This window comes from Chelonia mydas, chromosome 4, assembly GCF_015237465.2.
Source record: "Chelonia mydas isolate rCheMyd1 chromosome 4, rCheMyd1.pri.v2, whole genome shotgun sequence".
Taxonomy (NCBI): domain Eukaryota; kingdom Metazoa; phylum Chordata; order Testudines; family Cheloniidae; genus Chelonia; species Chelonia mydas.
In genome coordinates, this window is record NC_057852.1 from 89,061,459 (window position 1) to 89,077,616 (window position 16,158).

Consider the following 16,158-nt stretch of genomic DNA (forward strand, 5'->3'; position numbering starts at 1 on the left):
CAGACAAACTGATAAAAAATAAGTAGAATTTTATAAATTACTAATTTAAGTACTAATTTAGCAAATCTAAGTCAAAAGTGTGGAACTGTGGAAATAGTGAAAGTAAAAATCCTAATTCTAACCCTGCATATTATTATTTTCTCTTCTGCAACTGGAGCTGTCACCTACCTTTTGTAGATGTACCTTTCTGTATTTTAAAATATTTCTCTGCACAAAAATAGCGTTAGCTAGTTTTCTACTCTGTGCAGTTTAAAACAATTATTCTGAAAAATCTCTAATTCACAAATTATTCACCCACAGAATCTATGAAAACAAGGGAATTTAAAAGTCATGAGTTGTCTCTATTCTGTTATAATCTGGTTCTTACCCTAGTGAGGAGCACAGTGTATCTGATTGCCTCTTAAAATATTTCTTTTACCAGTCAAACTGTAGTCGTCTTTGGGATTATATGTTGGTAAAGTAGTTGAAGCCTTTGCGCTGACCATTTATCTACACATGCTAAAAGTTGTTGACCTCTTTAACAGAATAGCAAGAATACCTGAATCCTATAAACTAGTTTCAATATACTGACTGTACTGTAGCAATGCAGCAAGAATGACACCATTAAAACAAATGGAGCTTCTCGTTGTGGTTTTGCTGATGATCACTTAATAGCATAGTCTACAAAAATCCAGACCAAAACAAAAAACCAACAACAAAAAAACCACTTACAGCTCTGACTTGGTGCTTCTTCAATATATATTTTTAACTATTAGATTTTATGTTGAGCCTCCTGGCCAAACTATATGTGTTACTATGCTATACTTTAGGTACCTAGGAACTTTAGAGGTGATTTTACATTTCATATTCTTCATCTTTCTGATATCTTTAGGGTTTCTTGTAGATTTATGATTGTGAGATTTTTTTTTTTTTTTTTTTTTTTTTAGGATTAGGTGAAAAAGATGCTGAGACGAAGAGATGTGGCAGGAAACAAAAGGCATTAAAATATTGCATTTTTCTCTTGAATCTGTTTTTTTAACATTAAATGAGAAAGTGAGAATAAGTTTTCAACATAAAATTAAAATAAATGAACCATACAAAACTTTCTTATAAATTTACTTCAATTCTCTGTTAAAAATTTAGAAGAAATTTACATTTTGGTTAAGAAAACCTTTAAAAGAAATAAAAGTAGAACTAAAGATGCCTATATGATGATAAGAAAGATCAACATCTTTATTTAACTTGGCATGTGCAAATTTATCAAGAAATGATCATTAAATTTGATAGAATAACTAAAGTATTATCAAAAAGTAGTAATCCTATTGAAGACCCTGATCCTGCAAAGACTTTTGCATGTACTTAATTTTACGCACTATCAGTGGCTTCAGTGGGGCTACTCACAAAGTATGTAAGGTTAAACATGTGCAAAAGTCTTTGTGGGATTGGGATCTAATTTGGTTCTATACTGAGAAGATAATTTTGTTATCAATATTGAAACTAGGCACCTATGATACAGGACCTTAGTAAGTGCCAGTCAAACCCTATGGAGCCCAATCCTGCAAAGATTTAAGACTATACCTAACTTTATTCATGTGGATATTCTCACGCAAGTCATACCTTAATCACTGGATTAATCACATATAAGCATAATATCTTGATACATTATGCACATTGCAAGTTAAATTCAAATATTTAACTTTATTACCATCATCCTGTAAGCATCTGTATTTCAATTTATGACTAATGTTTGTCATACTTTGAGCCAGAATTTTTAACAGATCTTTTAACAACCATTCATAGGCAATGGTGCACAAGCCAGTACAGTGAATCATTATAAGGCATCCTTTAAATCCCACCCTGTGAACGCTGTACCTGCAATAAGCATAGTTTACTACCAAACCCTATATGTGATGTATACATACATGAAAAAGATTTTGATTAATTTATGGCTAAGTAAGTTCTTCAGGGGCTGAGCACTCTGTTCCAATTCAGCAAAGCACTTAAGCATATGCTTAATCTTAAGCATGTATTGGCCCCTTTGATGCTTAAGTTCTTTGCTGGATTGGGGCTAGAGTGCTCAGCACCTCACAAGATTGAGCCCACAGAGTCAGTTCCAAAGCTCATTGAAGTCAGTGGGAGTCATTCCATTGATTTCAAATCAATGGGCTTAGGATATAGCTAGGTTTGGATTGGAGCAACCAGGGATTTTACCATGCTCACTCCAACTTGGTATTACAACTGTTCACTACTTTGAACCTTCTCATTCCCAGACATAGCATTCTTGGAGAGAGGAGAAAGGTCTGTTTCCAACAATGACATAATTGTGCAAGCCTATAGTTGGCCGTTGCTGTGACATTTTTCTGAATTATCTCCTGTATGGGACAAACTTTTGGGAATGATGGAAAGAACATAGCATATTTCATATTGCTTTTCCTGTGATCTTACCTCATAGGGTATCACCAACAGAATAAGAGAGGGGAAAAATTAGTACACATCACAATGTCAAAATAATTTTATTTGCAAGACAAATTATTTGTTAATCCCAGGGGCCCTGATTCAGCAATTCCCATAAACGCCTGCTTAATTTTAGCCACATACTTAAGTGCATTGTTCAGTAGTGATAGGGTTAATGTGCTTAATTTCAAGCACTTAATTTCAAGCAAATGCTTAAGAGTTTTACTGAATTGGACCTAAATTCTTAATATCCTACAGGATATATTCTATAACACAACCTATTCCTTAATATCTGTACCAGTCCCTACATTCATAAAGTATTTTAATGGTTTCATTTTTTCTTCTTTTAATACTGCACCCCGGCAAACATTAATACTGATCATTCAGTTAGTCCAGTTTATTATCTTGTTCCCAGACTAGGTTTAAAAAGTGATGCCAATGTTAGTCATATAGCTGTAGGTCTGGTCAGTTACTGCACTGTAATCTTCTCCCGCAAGAACAATCAATATGTTTCTTGGTAATCTTTCATTCCCAAGACATTTCCTTCCTATTACTTATGATGATTAAAACAAATGTACACAATTTTCCTTCTCAATCTCTAATTATATTGTAATGATATTTTCCTCCTTAGGATTTGTTGCACCAATTTAGTCAAATCTAAATCTTTGCTTATTAACTTTCCTTCACCTCATATTTAAATAACTACTATTGACAAATTGCTATCCCATTTTTGCTTTTATCATTTTCTCCCACTTTTTTATTACCCGATACTAAACTTCTAACATGATTTCTAGTGTAAGCCCCATCTGCATTACAAGCACAGCCTTCCTGAGTGACCTGATCACAGTACAGTTGTTTCTTGACACAGTTAGAGCACAGTTCCAAATATTTAGGCATGTGCTTAATTTTGTATGAGTGAGCAGCCTCATTGACTTCAATAGGGCTACCCGTGTGCTTAAAGTCTTTGCAGAAATGGGGCCCAAGACTTACAAAACTACTACAAAACAGTGTTTCCTCTGTCTAGATTCCTTTCCTTACCCTAATTACTAGAATATCCTATAATTAAATTTTGCTAGTTTTGTAATTGATATATTTTAAAAAAACATTGTATAAATCTGTGCCAGAAGAATAGTTTGCTGTAACTTAATAGAATACTTCAGAACTTGACATTGCTGCTCCTACTGCTTTGAAAGTCACATAACTAATGGTTTAGTTTTAAGAATACATCTTTTGAACTAAAAGAATACTAGCTGTCATTTTCCAAATGATTTAATACATACTATTGATGGTTTCTCTTTGTAAAAGTAACATTGATGTGTGGATTTGTAAAGACTAAGTTTATATACTGGTGTGACTGTGAAATTGTCTGTAGTGGTTGTTAGATTCTCGGACAGAAATCAGTTTCTCTGGTGATTACCTTGTACTATAAAGGAAATAGTTTGTACCATATTCACTCTACAGACAGGACCCTCCTTGGCTGGTGTAAATCAGCACGGCTCTAATGCAGCTAACAGAGCTATGTCCATTTACACTTGCAGGGGATCTGGCCCACTCTGTTTCAAAACATGACGTATTTAAAACACAGGCATACATATCAGTAACCCTAGATTTAATATTCTGGTGTAACTAACATAGCAATGCATTTGGATTGCAGCATGTAAATAATACTGACAATATACAATATCTTTAATGGTGTAAAGAGATCTCATATGTTTTGTCAAGCATGCTCCTATTTTACCTCTGGCTTTACCTCTTTCCAGTTAATGGTCATAAGTGTTTTATGGTGGTCTTCTCTCTGCAGGTGGCTTCATCAACTCCTCAGTTCCTGAAGATAAGGGCTCTGGAACAAGGTGGCATTTTTGTGAGTTTCTGTGATTAAATCTGTTGTGAAGTTGTGTGTGTGGGTTTGTGTATTTAAAAAATAGCTGTAACCTTCCCAGTGTGACACAGTGAGTCATTGACAGAACTGGGAACGGAACCCAGGAGTCCTGATTCCAGGACATTCCCTCCTTTACTCTTAGCTTTTATACCAATAATAATAGATTTAGAATTTGGGCAATCCATACCAAAAGTCACTGGGTGCTTTAGCAAAATATTTTCAGAACTCTTAACCTAAATAAATAAATGTTTAAAATATATTTTTAAAAGTTCAACTCTATACACATTCCAGGCAAAGAGGTAATTAAGTGTGACATATTCTTCACTCTTAATTTCTATCCATACTACTGTGAAAACTACAATGATAGAGAATAGGTGGTAAGACACATCTCTATGGAGAAACAGCATCTGCCGTGAATGGCATAAGCAAAAGCTTCAGTTAAGCTATGGTTGTCCTGAGAACTTTTCATATCACAGAGTGGAGCAATGAGGCAACAGTGGCAGAAATAAGTGGTCATGTTTTGAACATTACGTAGCTCCTCCTTGCATACTTTTAAGACACTAACACCGACAACAACCTTTGTGTAGTGCTTGAGCTACCGGGAGGGCAGAGACCATATTGGCTAATCCCTGGGTACAAGTTTCTCCTCCACATAACATCTAAAGCCATGTGAAAATTACTTTAAGTTGGTGTTTAGCAGTTTGTCCTATCCCACCCCACCAAAAAAACAAACAAGCAGGATATTTAAAAATTATTGTAATGGTCACTTTCAAATCAGTCCATACATCACTTACATCTATATCTTTTTTTTGTGATATATGCCGATAACATACATACGCCCAGATTCAGCAGAGCACTTAAGCATATGCTTAACTTTAAGTAAATGAGAATTCCCATTAAAGTCAATGGGCTTAAAGCACTTTTTAAAAGTAAAGTGCATGCATAAGTGCTTTCCTGAATTACAGTCTATATTTCCTACACTGAAATATTGCTGTGACTGTATCCTTCCTCTGAAAGCAAGGGGGAGGGGAGTCACTTACCCAGCTCTCATGGATTACCAAGGAGAAGAAAACAACTTTTAAAAATTGAAATATTGCACTACACTGGAGCAGACATTCCATCAGAGAGGATGGCTTATACTTTTACATCATTTGGCTTATACTTTTCTTGCGCTGTATTAAGTTGCAATGGATTCCACTTAGAAAAAATTCATATAGTTTGGCCCCATATTAAATCATGTTAACTTTTTAAAAAGTTCTTTATCATTGTAGGGTTTGGGAGAAACAATGGACAAGTTTTGTCGCCTTCAATTCAGCTTGGTAAGAAGATTGGAAGGGAGGGTAGTAAAATGTTGGGGTTTTTGGTTTTTTTGTTTTGTTTTGGGGTTTTTTTTTTAAGATTTTAACCAACTGGACCTATTTAAACGGAGGCAGCTGCCATTCTGCACTGAAATTAAAAATTTTGTATTTAGACAAATGTAAGTCTGAACTTAAATTGCTGCAGTTTGGGCTGAGACCATATTCAGTTCCAAAATATATGTAAAAAATAGGCATTTCCAGTAATTGTGAGCCTGTCACAGTAAAGCCTGTGTGGAGTTGCCATTCCCCCAGTAGGACTTGTTCTTAGTCTGAATGTTCCTGTTTCTTTTAATAAGAAAAATGAGCCTGAAAACTAAAAGAAGAAGAAAATCTTGAGGAAGTCATCTTGAATTGCTTATGTGCTCTGTAGGCATCACCACTGGGCTCTCTCCCTCTTTGTGATCATGCAGATGTGAAGAAGAAAGCCGTGACTGGTCCAATGGTTGGGAAAGAGGAAACTGATGACAATAGTCTTCATCCCCTCCATTACCTGCACCAATGGTCACTGAAATAGACAAAGCTATGGCTTGTGGTTACCTGTGACAGCTCTTGTTCTCCAACATATTCCTGAATATAGTTTGCAATTTGTACACCATTATATCCCACTTAATAAAAGACAGGGGGAAAAGAAAGAGAAAAAAGCCCTCTCTACACAAGCCATACTCAAGAAGGATATAAACTTGATCTTGGCCCAACTGGATTTCAGTATATTTTGGCAAACACATCTGGATGAGACCAAAGCACTTCAGAAAAAATACACTCTATCCTAGGTCTCTACCTGGGATAAAGCATGATTGTTAAATGGTTAAACCATAACTTTAGCCACATCTACACTGTCTGGTGAAACTAGTCTGACGTGCTTAGATTATAATAGAGTTTAAACCACATTTAAACATGGTAGTCACAACACAGTTGTTATAGCTGTTTAGATGGGGCCTATTATACTAGCTCAACAAGTGGGTGTTATTCCAAAAAGCAATTGTTTCAGCTATTCAGTGGTTTTCAAAAACAAGCTGCACTTTGCATCTCTTGAGTTCACAAAGATTGCATTACAGCTAAAATACTATCAAAGCCTCCTAACATCTGTGTGCAATTTCCTGTAGTTTGATCATCATTGACCAGGTGTCACATTTTGGGGTGCAACCCAGACCAGTGAAAGGTTGTTTCACCACTTGTCCTGTAACCCTGAGTGCCTTAAAATGCTCTGCTGTGCTTGCTTCCTGTCTGGACAGATAAGCATGTACTGAGTGTCTGTGTGTTAAGCAGCCCTAGTTCAGCAGCTCTGACTCTAGCAGCCTGTTTGTTACACAACAGCCACACTCTGGAGTCCACCAGCCTTGGTTACTACTAGCCTAGTGACCCCAATACACCTCCAGTCCCAGATTTCCCCATAACTGTCTGCCCTGAAATGTCCAGTCCCTTCCTGGAATGTTTAGAGAAGTAGTAAGGTCCATTGCTCTTTTAAAGAGACAAAAACAGCAATGTGTTGCTTTAACTGGAGTTAATAATCACTTCAATTCAAACACAAACACTGGGTTAGTTTAGATTAAAAGTAGAACAAGTTTACTAATGGAAAGAGAGTGGATTTTAAGTGAGTTCAAGTATAAGGGATAAAGTTAGAATTGGTTACAAGCAAATAAATGTGGAAAGTGATTTCTAGTTACTAAGATTTAACTTCAGCAATCTTTGTTCAAGGTAGTTTCCCCATCAGTCTTCCAGTCCCAGAGACTTCAACCCCTTGGTTGAAGGGCCCATCTTTCTAGGCTTGCAAGAGCTCCAGCCCCTTGTGTCTGTCTAGTAATGGATGTCAAGATGGCTCCTTCTCTTTCCTTATATCTTCACAAACTCACTGTTTTGTCCCCAGACTTAGGATTACCTCATGCTGTCCTTTCCTTCCTGTGGATTTCCCATCCCCCTCCTGATTTGTATGTAAATGGAGTTTCCATTGTTTTTGGTCACACTTTGCTCAATTTCAATGGGGACAGGTAAATAGCTGCCTTTCCTCCTGTCTGGGGGAAACCTGTTTCTCCCTGTAACAGCCGTGTTAGTCTGTATTCGCAAAAAGAAAAGGAGTACTTGTGGCACCTTAGAGACTAACCAATTTATTTGAGCATGAGCTTTCGTGAGCTACAGCTCACTTCATCGGATGCATACTGTGGAAACTGCAGAAGACATTATATGCACAGAGACCATGAAACAATACCTCCTCCCACCCCACTCTCCTGCTGGTAATAGCTTATCTAAAGTGATCATCAAGTTGGGCCATTTCCAGCACAAATCCAGGTTTTCTCACCCTCCGCCCCGCCCCCCCCCCCACACAAACTCACTCTCCTGCTGGTAATAGCCCATCCAAAGTGACCACTCTCTTCACAATGTGTATGATAATCAAGGTGGGCCATTTCCTGCACAAATTCAGGTTCTCTCACCCCCTCACCCCCCTCCAAAAACCACACACACAAACTCACTCTCCTGCTGGTAATAGCCTATCCAAAGTGACCACTCTCCCTACAATGTGCATGGTAATCAAGGTGGGCCATTTCCAGCACAAATCCAGGTTTTCTCATCCCCCCACCCCCATACACACACAAACTCACTCTCCTGCTGGTAATCGCCTATCTAAAGTGACCACTCTCCTTACAACGTGCATGATAATCAAGGTGGGCCATTTCCTGCACAAATCCAGGTTTTCTCACCCCCCCCCACACACACACACAAACTCACTCTCCTACTGGCAATAGCTCATCCAAACTGACCACTCTCCCCACAATGTGCATGACAATCAAGGTGGGCCATTTCCAGCATAAATCCAAGTTTAACCAGAACATCCGGGGGGGGGGGGGGTAGGAAAAAACAAGAGGAAATAGGCTACCTTGCATAATGACTTAGCCACTCCCAGTCTCTATTTAAGCCTAAATTAATAGTATCCAATTTGCAAATGAATTCCAATTCAGCAGTTTCTCGCTGGAGTCTGGATTTGAAGTTTTTTTGTTGTAAGATAGCGACCTTCATGTCTGTGATTGCGTGACCAGAGAGATTGAAGTGTTCTCTGACTGGTTTATGAATGTTATAATTCTTGACATCTGATTTGTGTCCATTTATTCTTTTACGTAGAGACTGTCCAGTTTGACCAATGTACATGGCAGAGGGGCATTGCTGGCACATGATGCCATATATCACATTGGTGGATGTGCAGGTGAACGAGCCTCTGATAGTGTGGCTGATGTTATTAGGCCCTGTGATGGTGTCCCCTGAATAGAGATGTGGGCACAGTTGGCAACGGGCTTTGTTGCAAGGATAGGTTCCTGGGTTAGTGGTTCTGTTGTGTGGTATGTGGTTGTTGGTGAGTATTTGCTTCAGGTTGGGGGGCTGTCTGTAGGCAAGGACTGGCCTGTCTCCCAAGATTTGTGAGAGTGTTGGGTCATCCTTCAGGATAGGTTGTAGATCCTTAATAATGCGTTGGAGGGGTTTTAGTCGGGGGCTGAAGGTGACGGCTAGTGGTGTTCTGTTATTTTCTTTGTTAGGCCTGTCCTGTAGTAGGTGACTTCTGGGAACTCTTCTGGCTCTATCAATCTGTTTCTTCACTTCCGCAGGTGGGTATTGTAGTTGTAAGAATGCTTGATAGATATCTTGTAGGTGTTTGTCTCTGTCTGAGGGGTTGGAGCAAATGCAGTTGTATCGCAGAGCTTGGCTGTAGACGATGGATCGTGTGGTGTGGTCAGGGTGAAAGCTGGAGGCATGTAGGTAGGAATAGCGGTCAGTAGGTTTCCGGTATAGGGTGGTGTTTATGTGACCATTGTTTATTAGCACTGTAGTGTCCAGGAAGTGGATCTCTTGTGTGGACTGGACCAGGCTGAGGTTGATGGTGGGATGGAAATTGTTGAAATCATGGTGGAATTCCTCAAGGGCTTCTTTTCCATGGGTCCAGATGATGAAGATGTCATTAATATAGCGCAAGTAGAGTAGGGGCGTTAGGGGACGAGAGCTGAGGAAGCGTTGTTCTAAATCAGCCATAAAAATGTTAGGCTTAAATAGAGACTGGGAGTGGCTAAGTCATTATGCAAGGTAGCCTATTTCCCCTTGTTTTTTCCTACCCCCCCGGACGTTCTGGTTAAACTTGGATTTATGCTGGAAATGGCCCACCTTGATTGTCATGCACATTGTGGGGAGAGTGGTCAGTTTGGATGAGCTATTGCCAGTAGGAGAGTGAGTCTGTGTGGGTGGGGGGTGGGTGAGAAAACCTGGATTTGTGCCGGAAATGGCCAACCTTGATTATCATGCACATTGTAGGGAGAGTGGTCACTTTGGATGAGCTATTACAAGCAGGAGAGTGCGTTTGTGTGTGTGTGTTTTTTGAGAAAAAAGGTGGGGGGGGGGGGTGAGAAAACCTGTATTTGTGCTGGAAATGGCCCACCTTGATTTTCATGCACGTTGTAAGGAGAGTGGTCACTTTAGATAGGTGATTACCAGCAGGAGAGTGAGTTTGTGTGTGTATGGGGGTGGGGGGATGAGAAAACCTGGATTTGTGCTGGAAATGGCCCACCTTGATTACCATGCACATTGTAGGGAGAGTGGTCACTTTGGATAGGCTATTACCAGCAGGAGAGTGAGTTTGTGTGTGTGGTTTTTGGAGGGGGGTGAGAGGGTGAGAGAACCTGAATTTGTGCAGGAAATGGCCCACCTTGATTATCATACACATTGTGAAGAGAGTGGTCACTTTGGATGGGCTATTACCAGCAGGAGAGTGAGTTTGTGGGGGGGGGGGGGGGCGGGGCGGAGGGTGAGAAAACCTGGATTTGTGCTGGAAATGGCCCAACTTGATGATCACTTTAGATAAGCTATTACCAGCAGGAGAGTGGGGTGGGAGGAGGTATTGTTTCATGGTCTCTGTGCATATAATGTCTTCTGCAGTTTCCACAGTATGCATCCGATGAAGTGAGCTGTAGCTCACGAAAGCTCATGCTCAAATAAATTGGTTAGTCTCTAAGGTGCCACAAGTACTCCTTTTCTTTCTGTTCTCCCTGTGTTAGGTCACAGACTTTAAAGCATAGTATCATTGAATATTCATAATTCCTTATGTAGCGGTTCAGACTCCCTGTCTTTATACACCAGAGGCTATCTTCTCCACTCGCTAGATGGATGGCTTTGTTTACCTTCTAAGTAAATGTGCCTTCGTTGTCTCTGCCTGACAATCAGGCAGGTCAGACACAAAATACTCATTCCTTTGTCTAGGGCAGACTGGGCTTAAGCAGTGCTTGCCAAACACATTTTAAGAATATAATTCTAGCACATATCCATAACTCTTTGTACATACCCCATACCTACATGCAAAAATATTAATGATCAGTGAGTTATTAGTTTTCCAATGAATTATATCATGGCACCCGTTGGGTATATATCATGACAACAGTTTGTTAGGTGTAGTAAGTATGTCAAGCCTGGTCAGGTTCTTTCTTCAGTGCACTGCTCATCATTAGCAGACAAACTTGTTTGGTAATAATGAGCAGTGTACTGAAGAAAGAACCACAGATACTTCTCTCCTCATTGGCCTAAGAGCTGCTCAATAAACTCATACAGAGCTGTAAACACAAAGAAATGTCATTTCTTCAAGCTGTTATGAGTTGGGAAAGAACAACTATAAAGAAAATAGATTGAGTACTGAAGTAGGGACTAGGAGTAGGAGAGGTAGGGATGATTTTAACTGCTCAGTTCATCGTACTTGGCAAGCGTTGGCATTTCTGCTCTCTCTTCAGAGCTGTTGTACATATGCATCAATGCAGAGACAACTAATGATTCATGCTGTAGAATCAGGGCTTGACTTGTCCCAGCAGATCAAGGAGACTTACTTGCTGTCTTCTAAAACCATCATTTTTGTCCCAGTAATTTTTTTTGTTGGTTTCTCCAGTACATTTCTATAAACACACACAATTGTATTAAGATTCTTAGTGTCTGGAACTGGTAGAGTTTTTATGTTATGAGCAAATTTCTTTTATTATGCCACAGTTAGAAGTTTACTTGTGATTGTTGTATTTATCAGTATGTTGTTAAGAAAATGAGTACTTGGGGTATTTGTTTGCTAATTAATAATGAAGCAAAGACAATGTTTTGAAGAGCTCAACTTTTCATGAATCTAGTAAATATGGGATTCTTTCTCAAGGTTTTATGGATGCTGCCATTAAATCATACATAGACTATATGGCCAGATTTTCAAAGATGTTGAGCACATACAACTCCCAATGACTTTACTAGGAACACCTCTGAAAATCCAACCAGTAGGTTCTGGTTATAGTCATACTGCAAGGCTACTCAGAAGCATTCATTTTGTGGGAAAATAGAGATTCTGGTCCATTATAAAATAATATCAGATTTCTTAATTTCATGAACATATATAAATAGATATACAAGATAGGTTTAGAGAGAGATGGTAGAGATAAAAATGTTAACAAGTGCTTTTAATAGTAATAAATGGATAATAAATAAGGAATGTTTGCTTGTGAGGGCAGTGGTGTTATGAGATTAACATTAGATAAAAATGAAAAGTACAGAAAGTGACATTTTCCATTAAGAATATAAAAAAAAAGTGTCAAGATAGAAGTTATGTGACTGGCTTACCATGCTGACCAGTATTGTTTCATTGTTTGCTTGTGCTCCCCTTCTCTGCTTTTGAATTCATCTGTTCTCTCTCATCCTATACTGTAGTGCGGACTGTGGAGTGGTGTGTGTAAATTATAGAGAGCATCAGAGTGTTGGTGTAACTACCTGTTGTGTACATTGCTGGCATGAACAAAGAGGTGCCTTGTTCATAGTCCCATTTCAAAGAGTACGTTACCAAGAACTAAGAACCTCTTCATTTGCGCTAGCACTGTGCACGCAGGGCAGTTACAATGCAACACTTTAATGCACTTTGCAATTTACTCCAAAGCTCCCATATTCCACACCGAGGCACAGTGTAGATGAGCCCTTAGTTAAAACTGAATAGAGAGCTGTAAGGTATGTCTACACTTCAATTGCACAGTCGCAGTTGGCCCATGCCAGCTGACTTGGCTCAGGCTAAGGGGTTGTTTAATTGTGGTGTAGACATTTGGACTTGGACCATTTTTAAGAGCGTGTCGAACAGGGTGTTATTTTATAGCGCACTGCCCTCCCCCAACCGGCGTGACCTCAGATGCATGAGAGGTCACAGTGGCTGGGAGAGAGCAATGCGCTCTTCAGAATGGCATCTGATATTGGACAAAACCACATCCAGTTTTATCTCAGCTGCATCTGATTCGTTAACAATCTCACCCTGATAGGGGCAGGCCACCCTGCTACGAGAGCTTTAAAAAACAGTGTCACACACATGCTAAGTATGACATTTGTTTTGGAGGGATATCCTTTCTATTTAAGGTTGCAGCCAGTGTCCATTATAAACCCTATATGAACTTGGATTAGCAAATCTGGTTTGGCCTGAAAACTGACAAATTTCCTTAAAAGCTAAAGAGAATGTATTTACTTCCCTGCTATCATTTTAAATCCAAGCAATTTCTCTTACCGAATCAGCATCACTCTCTATGCAGAGCACAGTATGATAATTCCATTTAATCCTAGTTTAAGCTATCACAACATTCATAAATGTGAACTCAGATTTCATTATCCTTAAGATAAAAAATAAACCTAACCTTTTTTAAAGGAGGAAACCATTTTATTTTGGATAATAGTGTTTTTGATCTTTTCCATCTGTGAGCTACAGAAATAAAACATAATGGCTGGGCAACTCTTACATGTTGTCTATCAACTTTCTGAACTGATTTTGAAAGAATTCTTAATGTGATACGTAACGTAAATACAGAACACACTGTAATAAATTAAGATGCATTTATAAACCTATTTGTAATTAATAATTTACAGTGAAGATATAGGAAGAGAGAACAGTATGAAGTTTTAGTACTGCCTAGAAACCAATATAGTTATTCTGGGTTTTTCGTTTGTTTTTTCTTTCCCACAGATCAGTGAAGGAGCAGAGTGCATTTTTATTCCCAAAAAACTTTTTCTAGACAAAGCACCTGTCAAGTCGAGAAAGATGGCTCTCGAGCTGGTGAAAAGTTACCCCTCAGAGAGCATGATTATGGAGAACTATACTAGGCATCAAGCTTGGAATACTTACAAGGCCAAGCTTATTGGACAACAGCTTGAGAGACAAGCTACGCCAACTTCAGCTCGCTTTTCTTTTTAAAAGCTGTTTATGGTGGTGCCTTATGGCCAGATATTTCTTTTAGTGAATGAGATAATGATGATACTCAAGCATGTGCTAATGGGAAAATATGTACTGTCCATGACTATATACACACAGGATAATGCAGACATGTTACATGCCTTTTAAATAAAGTTTGTTCCATTGTATAAAACTGCAAGTGTTTCTGTTCAATAGGCCTGATCCTAAGAGCCAACAAAGACTCCAATTGGAGTTGCTGCCCTCGAAGATCAGAGCCTAAAAATCACCCGTTTTTGTCCTACACTTCTCTTTTAAATAGTATGTTGAAGTTCCTAGCTCTTCCTCTACCACTCCAGGTGTGCCACAATTCTTATTGGTCTGGCTATAGTCAGTATCTGAGTATCATTGCTGTGGCCACAGTGCAAACAAACCAGCCAGCACATTGTAATGGAGATTTTAGTTTTCTTCTACACTGTAAAAACTCATGTTAGATGGATGCCATTATAAAAACATTGATAAGCCTCTTGTAAACAAAAGTCAGGGGAGCAGACAATCAAATACCCTGTGGTGCCAGTTTACCATTATGGGGAAATGGATGGAACAATAGAAGAGGTAGAGCTAAGGCTGATATTAATCTTAGAATAAAACAAGGAGTTCTGCATTGTATAGGTATACACTTTATATTTCTTCTTTCTATTGTCATAGGAAGGAATGATTCCGACTACAGGGTTGGGAGTTAGTCTGAATTTGAGCTTGCTATTAATTCACTGCATGGTCTTAAGCAAATCATTTCACTTCCTTGCCTCACTTTCACTATTTATAAAATGGGCATAACAATCTACTTCACAGAAATGTTGTGAGGATAAATTACTGAATATTTATATAGTGCTTTGAACATATCAAGTGTTATATACAGTATGCAGGGCTTCCAGTAAATCTTAAGATGCAGCTTTCTGTATATTCAGCCTTGTGGGGATTAAATTTTATCTCTGCAAGGCCTTTGCAGGCCTGTCTTCTGCTCTTTCTATAGCATTTCTTGTGCACAGGAAAGACGCAGTCTATGGCAACTGCAAAAAGGAATGGCCCTGCTAGAGTTAATAATCCCTGTGCCTAGCCCTGTGACAGCGTGCAGAAGGGCAAGAAAAGGCTGTAAGGAGCTTGTCCTCACCTTGTGTGACAGGAGAGCAAAGGACCACAATTGCACCTGGCTCAGTGGTCAAATGTAGAAATAGAAACTCTATGGGGTGGCTTCCCTTCCATCTCAGTCAATAGAGCTAGCCAGACACTGTACCCTGTTGGAGGGTGTAGCAACAGTCATTGTTGTGCTTCTTCCCTCAGTGCTCCTGACAGCATGATGCTTGCTCAGAAGTGAACTCAAAAGGAGGGAAGAGACAGAAGCAGAAGAAATCAACGGAGGTGGAGTAAATGCCATCCCTTCAGAAACAGCAGGTCTTCAGGAAGAGCAACTGTCGTGATTTTAAAAGGGAAAAGCATCTTATTAAGAAGGGACAAATTTAGCCCTGGTGTTAGGTACCCACTTTAAATTAGGGCTGAATTTGTTCCCCACACTTTACTTAAGTTATCCTCCTAACAGAATGGAGAACTTAAATAAGAATTTCCATGGGGATATCCTCAGAAACATGTTGCAAAATCAAAACATTTAGTTTCAAGAAAAGCACGTAAGGTTGCTAGGTGACAAGTAGGTATCTATCACATTTAAAAAACAAACCTTAAAAGCGATGAAATTAAGTTAATAATGGAGCCCTACCTTGAACACATTGATACCTACTTTTATCCCTAAATGAAGTAATTTAAAACATGTTAAATCCCAATACATGTGATATAGTTTATTCAGCATTCTCAGAAAATGTTCACATTGTCTGAGAATTTTTTTCTTTGTCTTAAAGTTAAAAAAGGGCTCAAAATCAGAACCTTTGTTATTAGCTTAACACCTGAGAAGCTCTGCTAAATCACTGTTCCCCCTCTGTCACTAGATCCCTTGTGGAGTTCTGTGCTAGAAATTTTGAAAATCTATTTATGAAAAGGTGATTGTAACAGGGTGTACCTGGCCTTTGCAGCTCCCTACAGGAGGCCCCATAGCCCTACTACTCCCCACCCCAGGAAGCAGTAAAATGGGAGGGAAAGAGTTGCAAAAAGTGGGTCCTCCAGGCCTGCATAAAGAGGCCTCCCTGGAGCAACCATCTTGGAAACTAGAGAGACCTGGCTGTCAAAGGGCTAACAGGGCAAATGACAGCCAATCAGAGCCCAGCAGGCTCAGATAAAAGGGGCTGCAGGGCGTT

The 16,158-nt window shown here is 39.2% G+C and overlaps 1 protein-coding gene across 1 annotated transcript in view; it reads left to right on the forward strand.

Annotated features, from left to right (window-relative positions):
- LOC114022198 (cyclic nucleotide-binding domain-containing protein 2) overlaps positions 1-14,026 on the forward strand; it is an 82,426-nt gene extending 68,400 nt beyond the window's left edge. The window contains exons 14-17 of the mRNA XM_043546199.1: positions 927-976; positions 4,235-4,294; positions 5,584-5,631; positions 13,652-14,026. Coding sequence (XP_043402134.1) covers positions 927-976; positions 4,235-4,294; positions 5,584-5,631; positions 13,652-13,879 — 386 coding nt within the window. The 3' untranslated portion in view covers positions 13,880-14,026. The remainder of the gene's footprint in view (positions 1-926; positions 977-4,234; positions 4,295-5,583; positions 5,632-13,651) is intronic.
- The last annotated feature ends 2,132 nt before the right edge of the window (positions 14,027-16,158 follow it).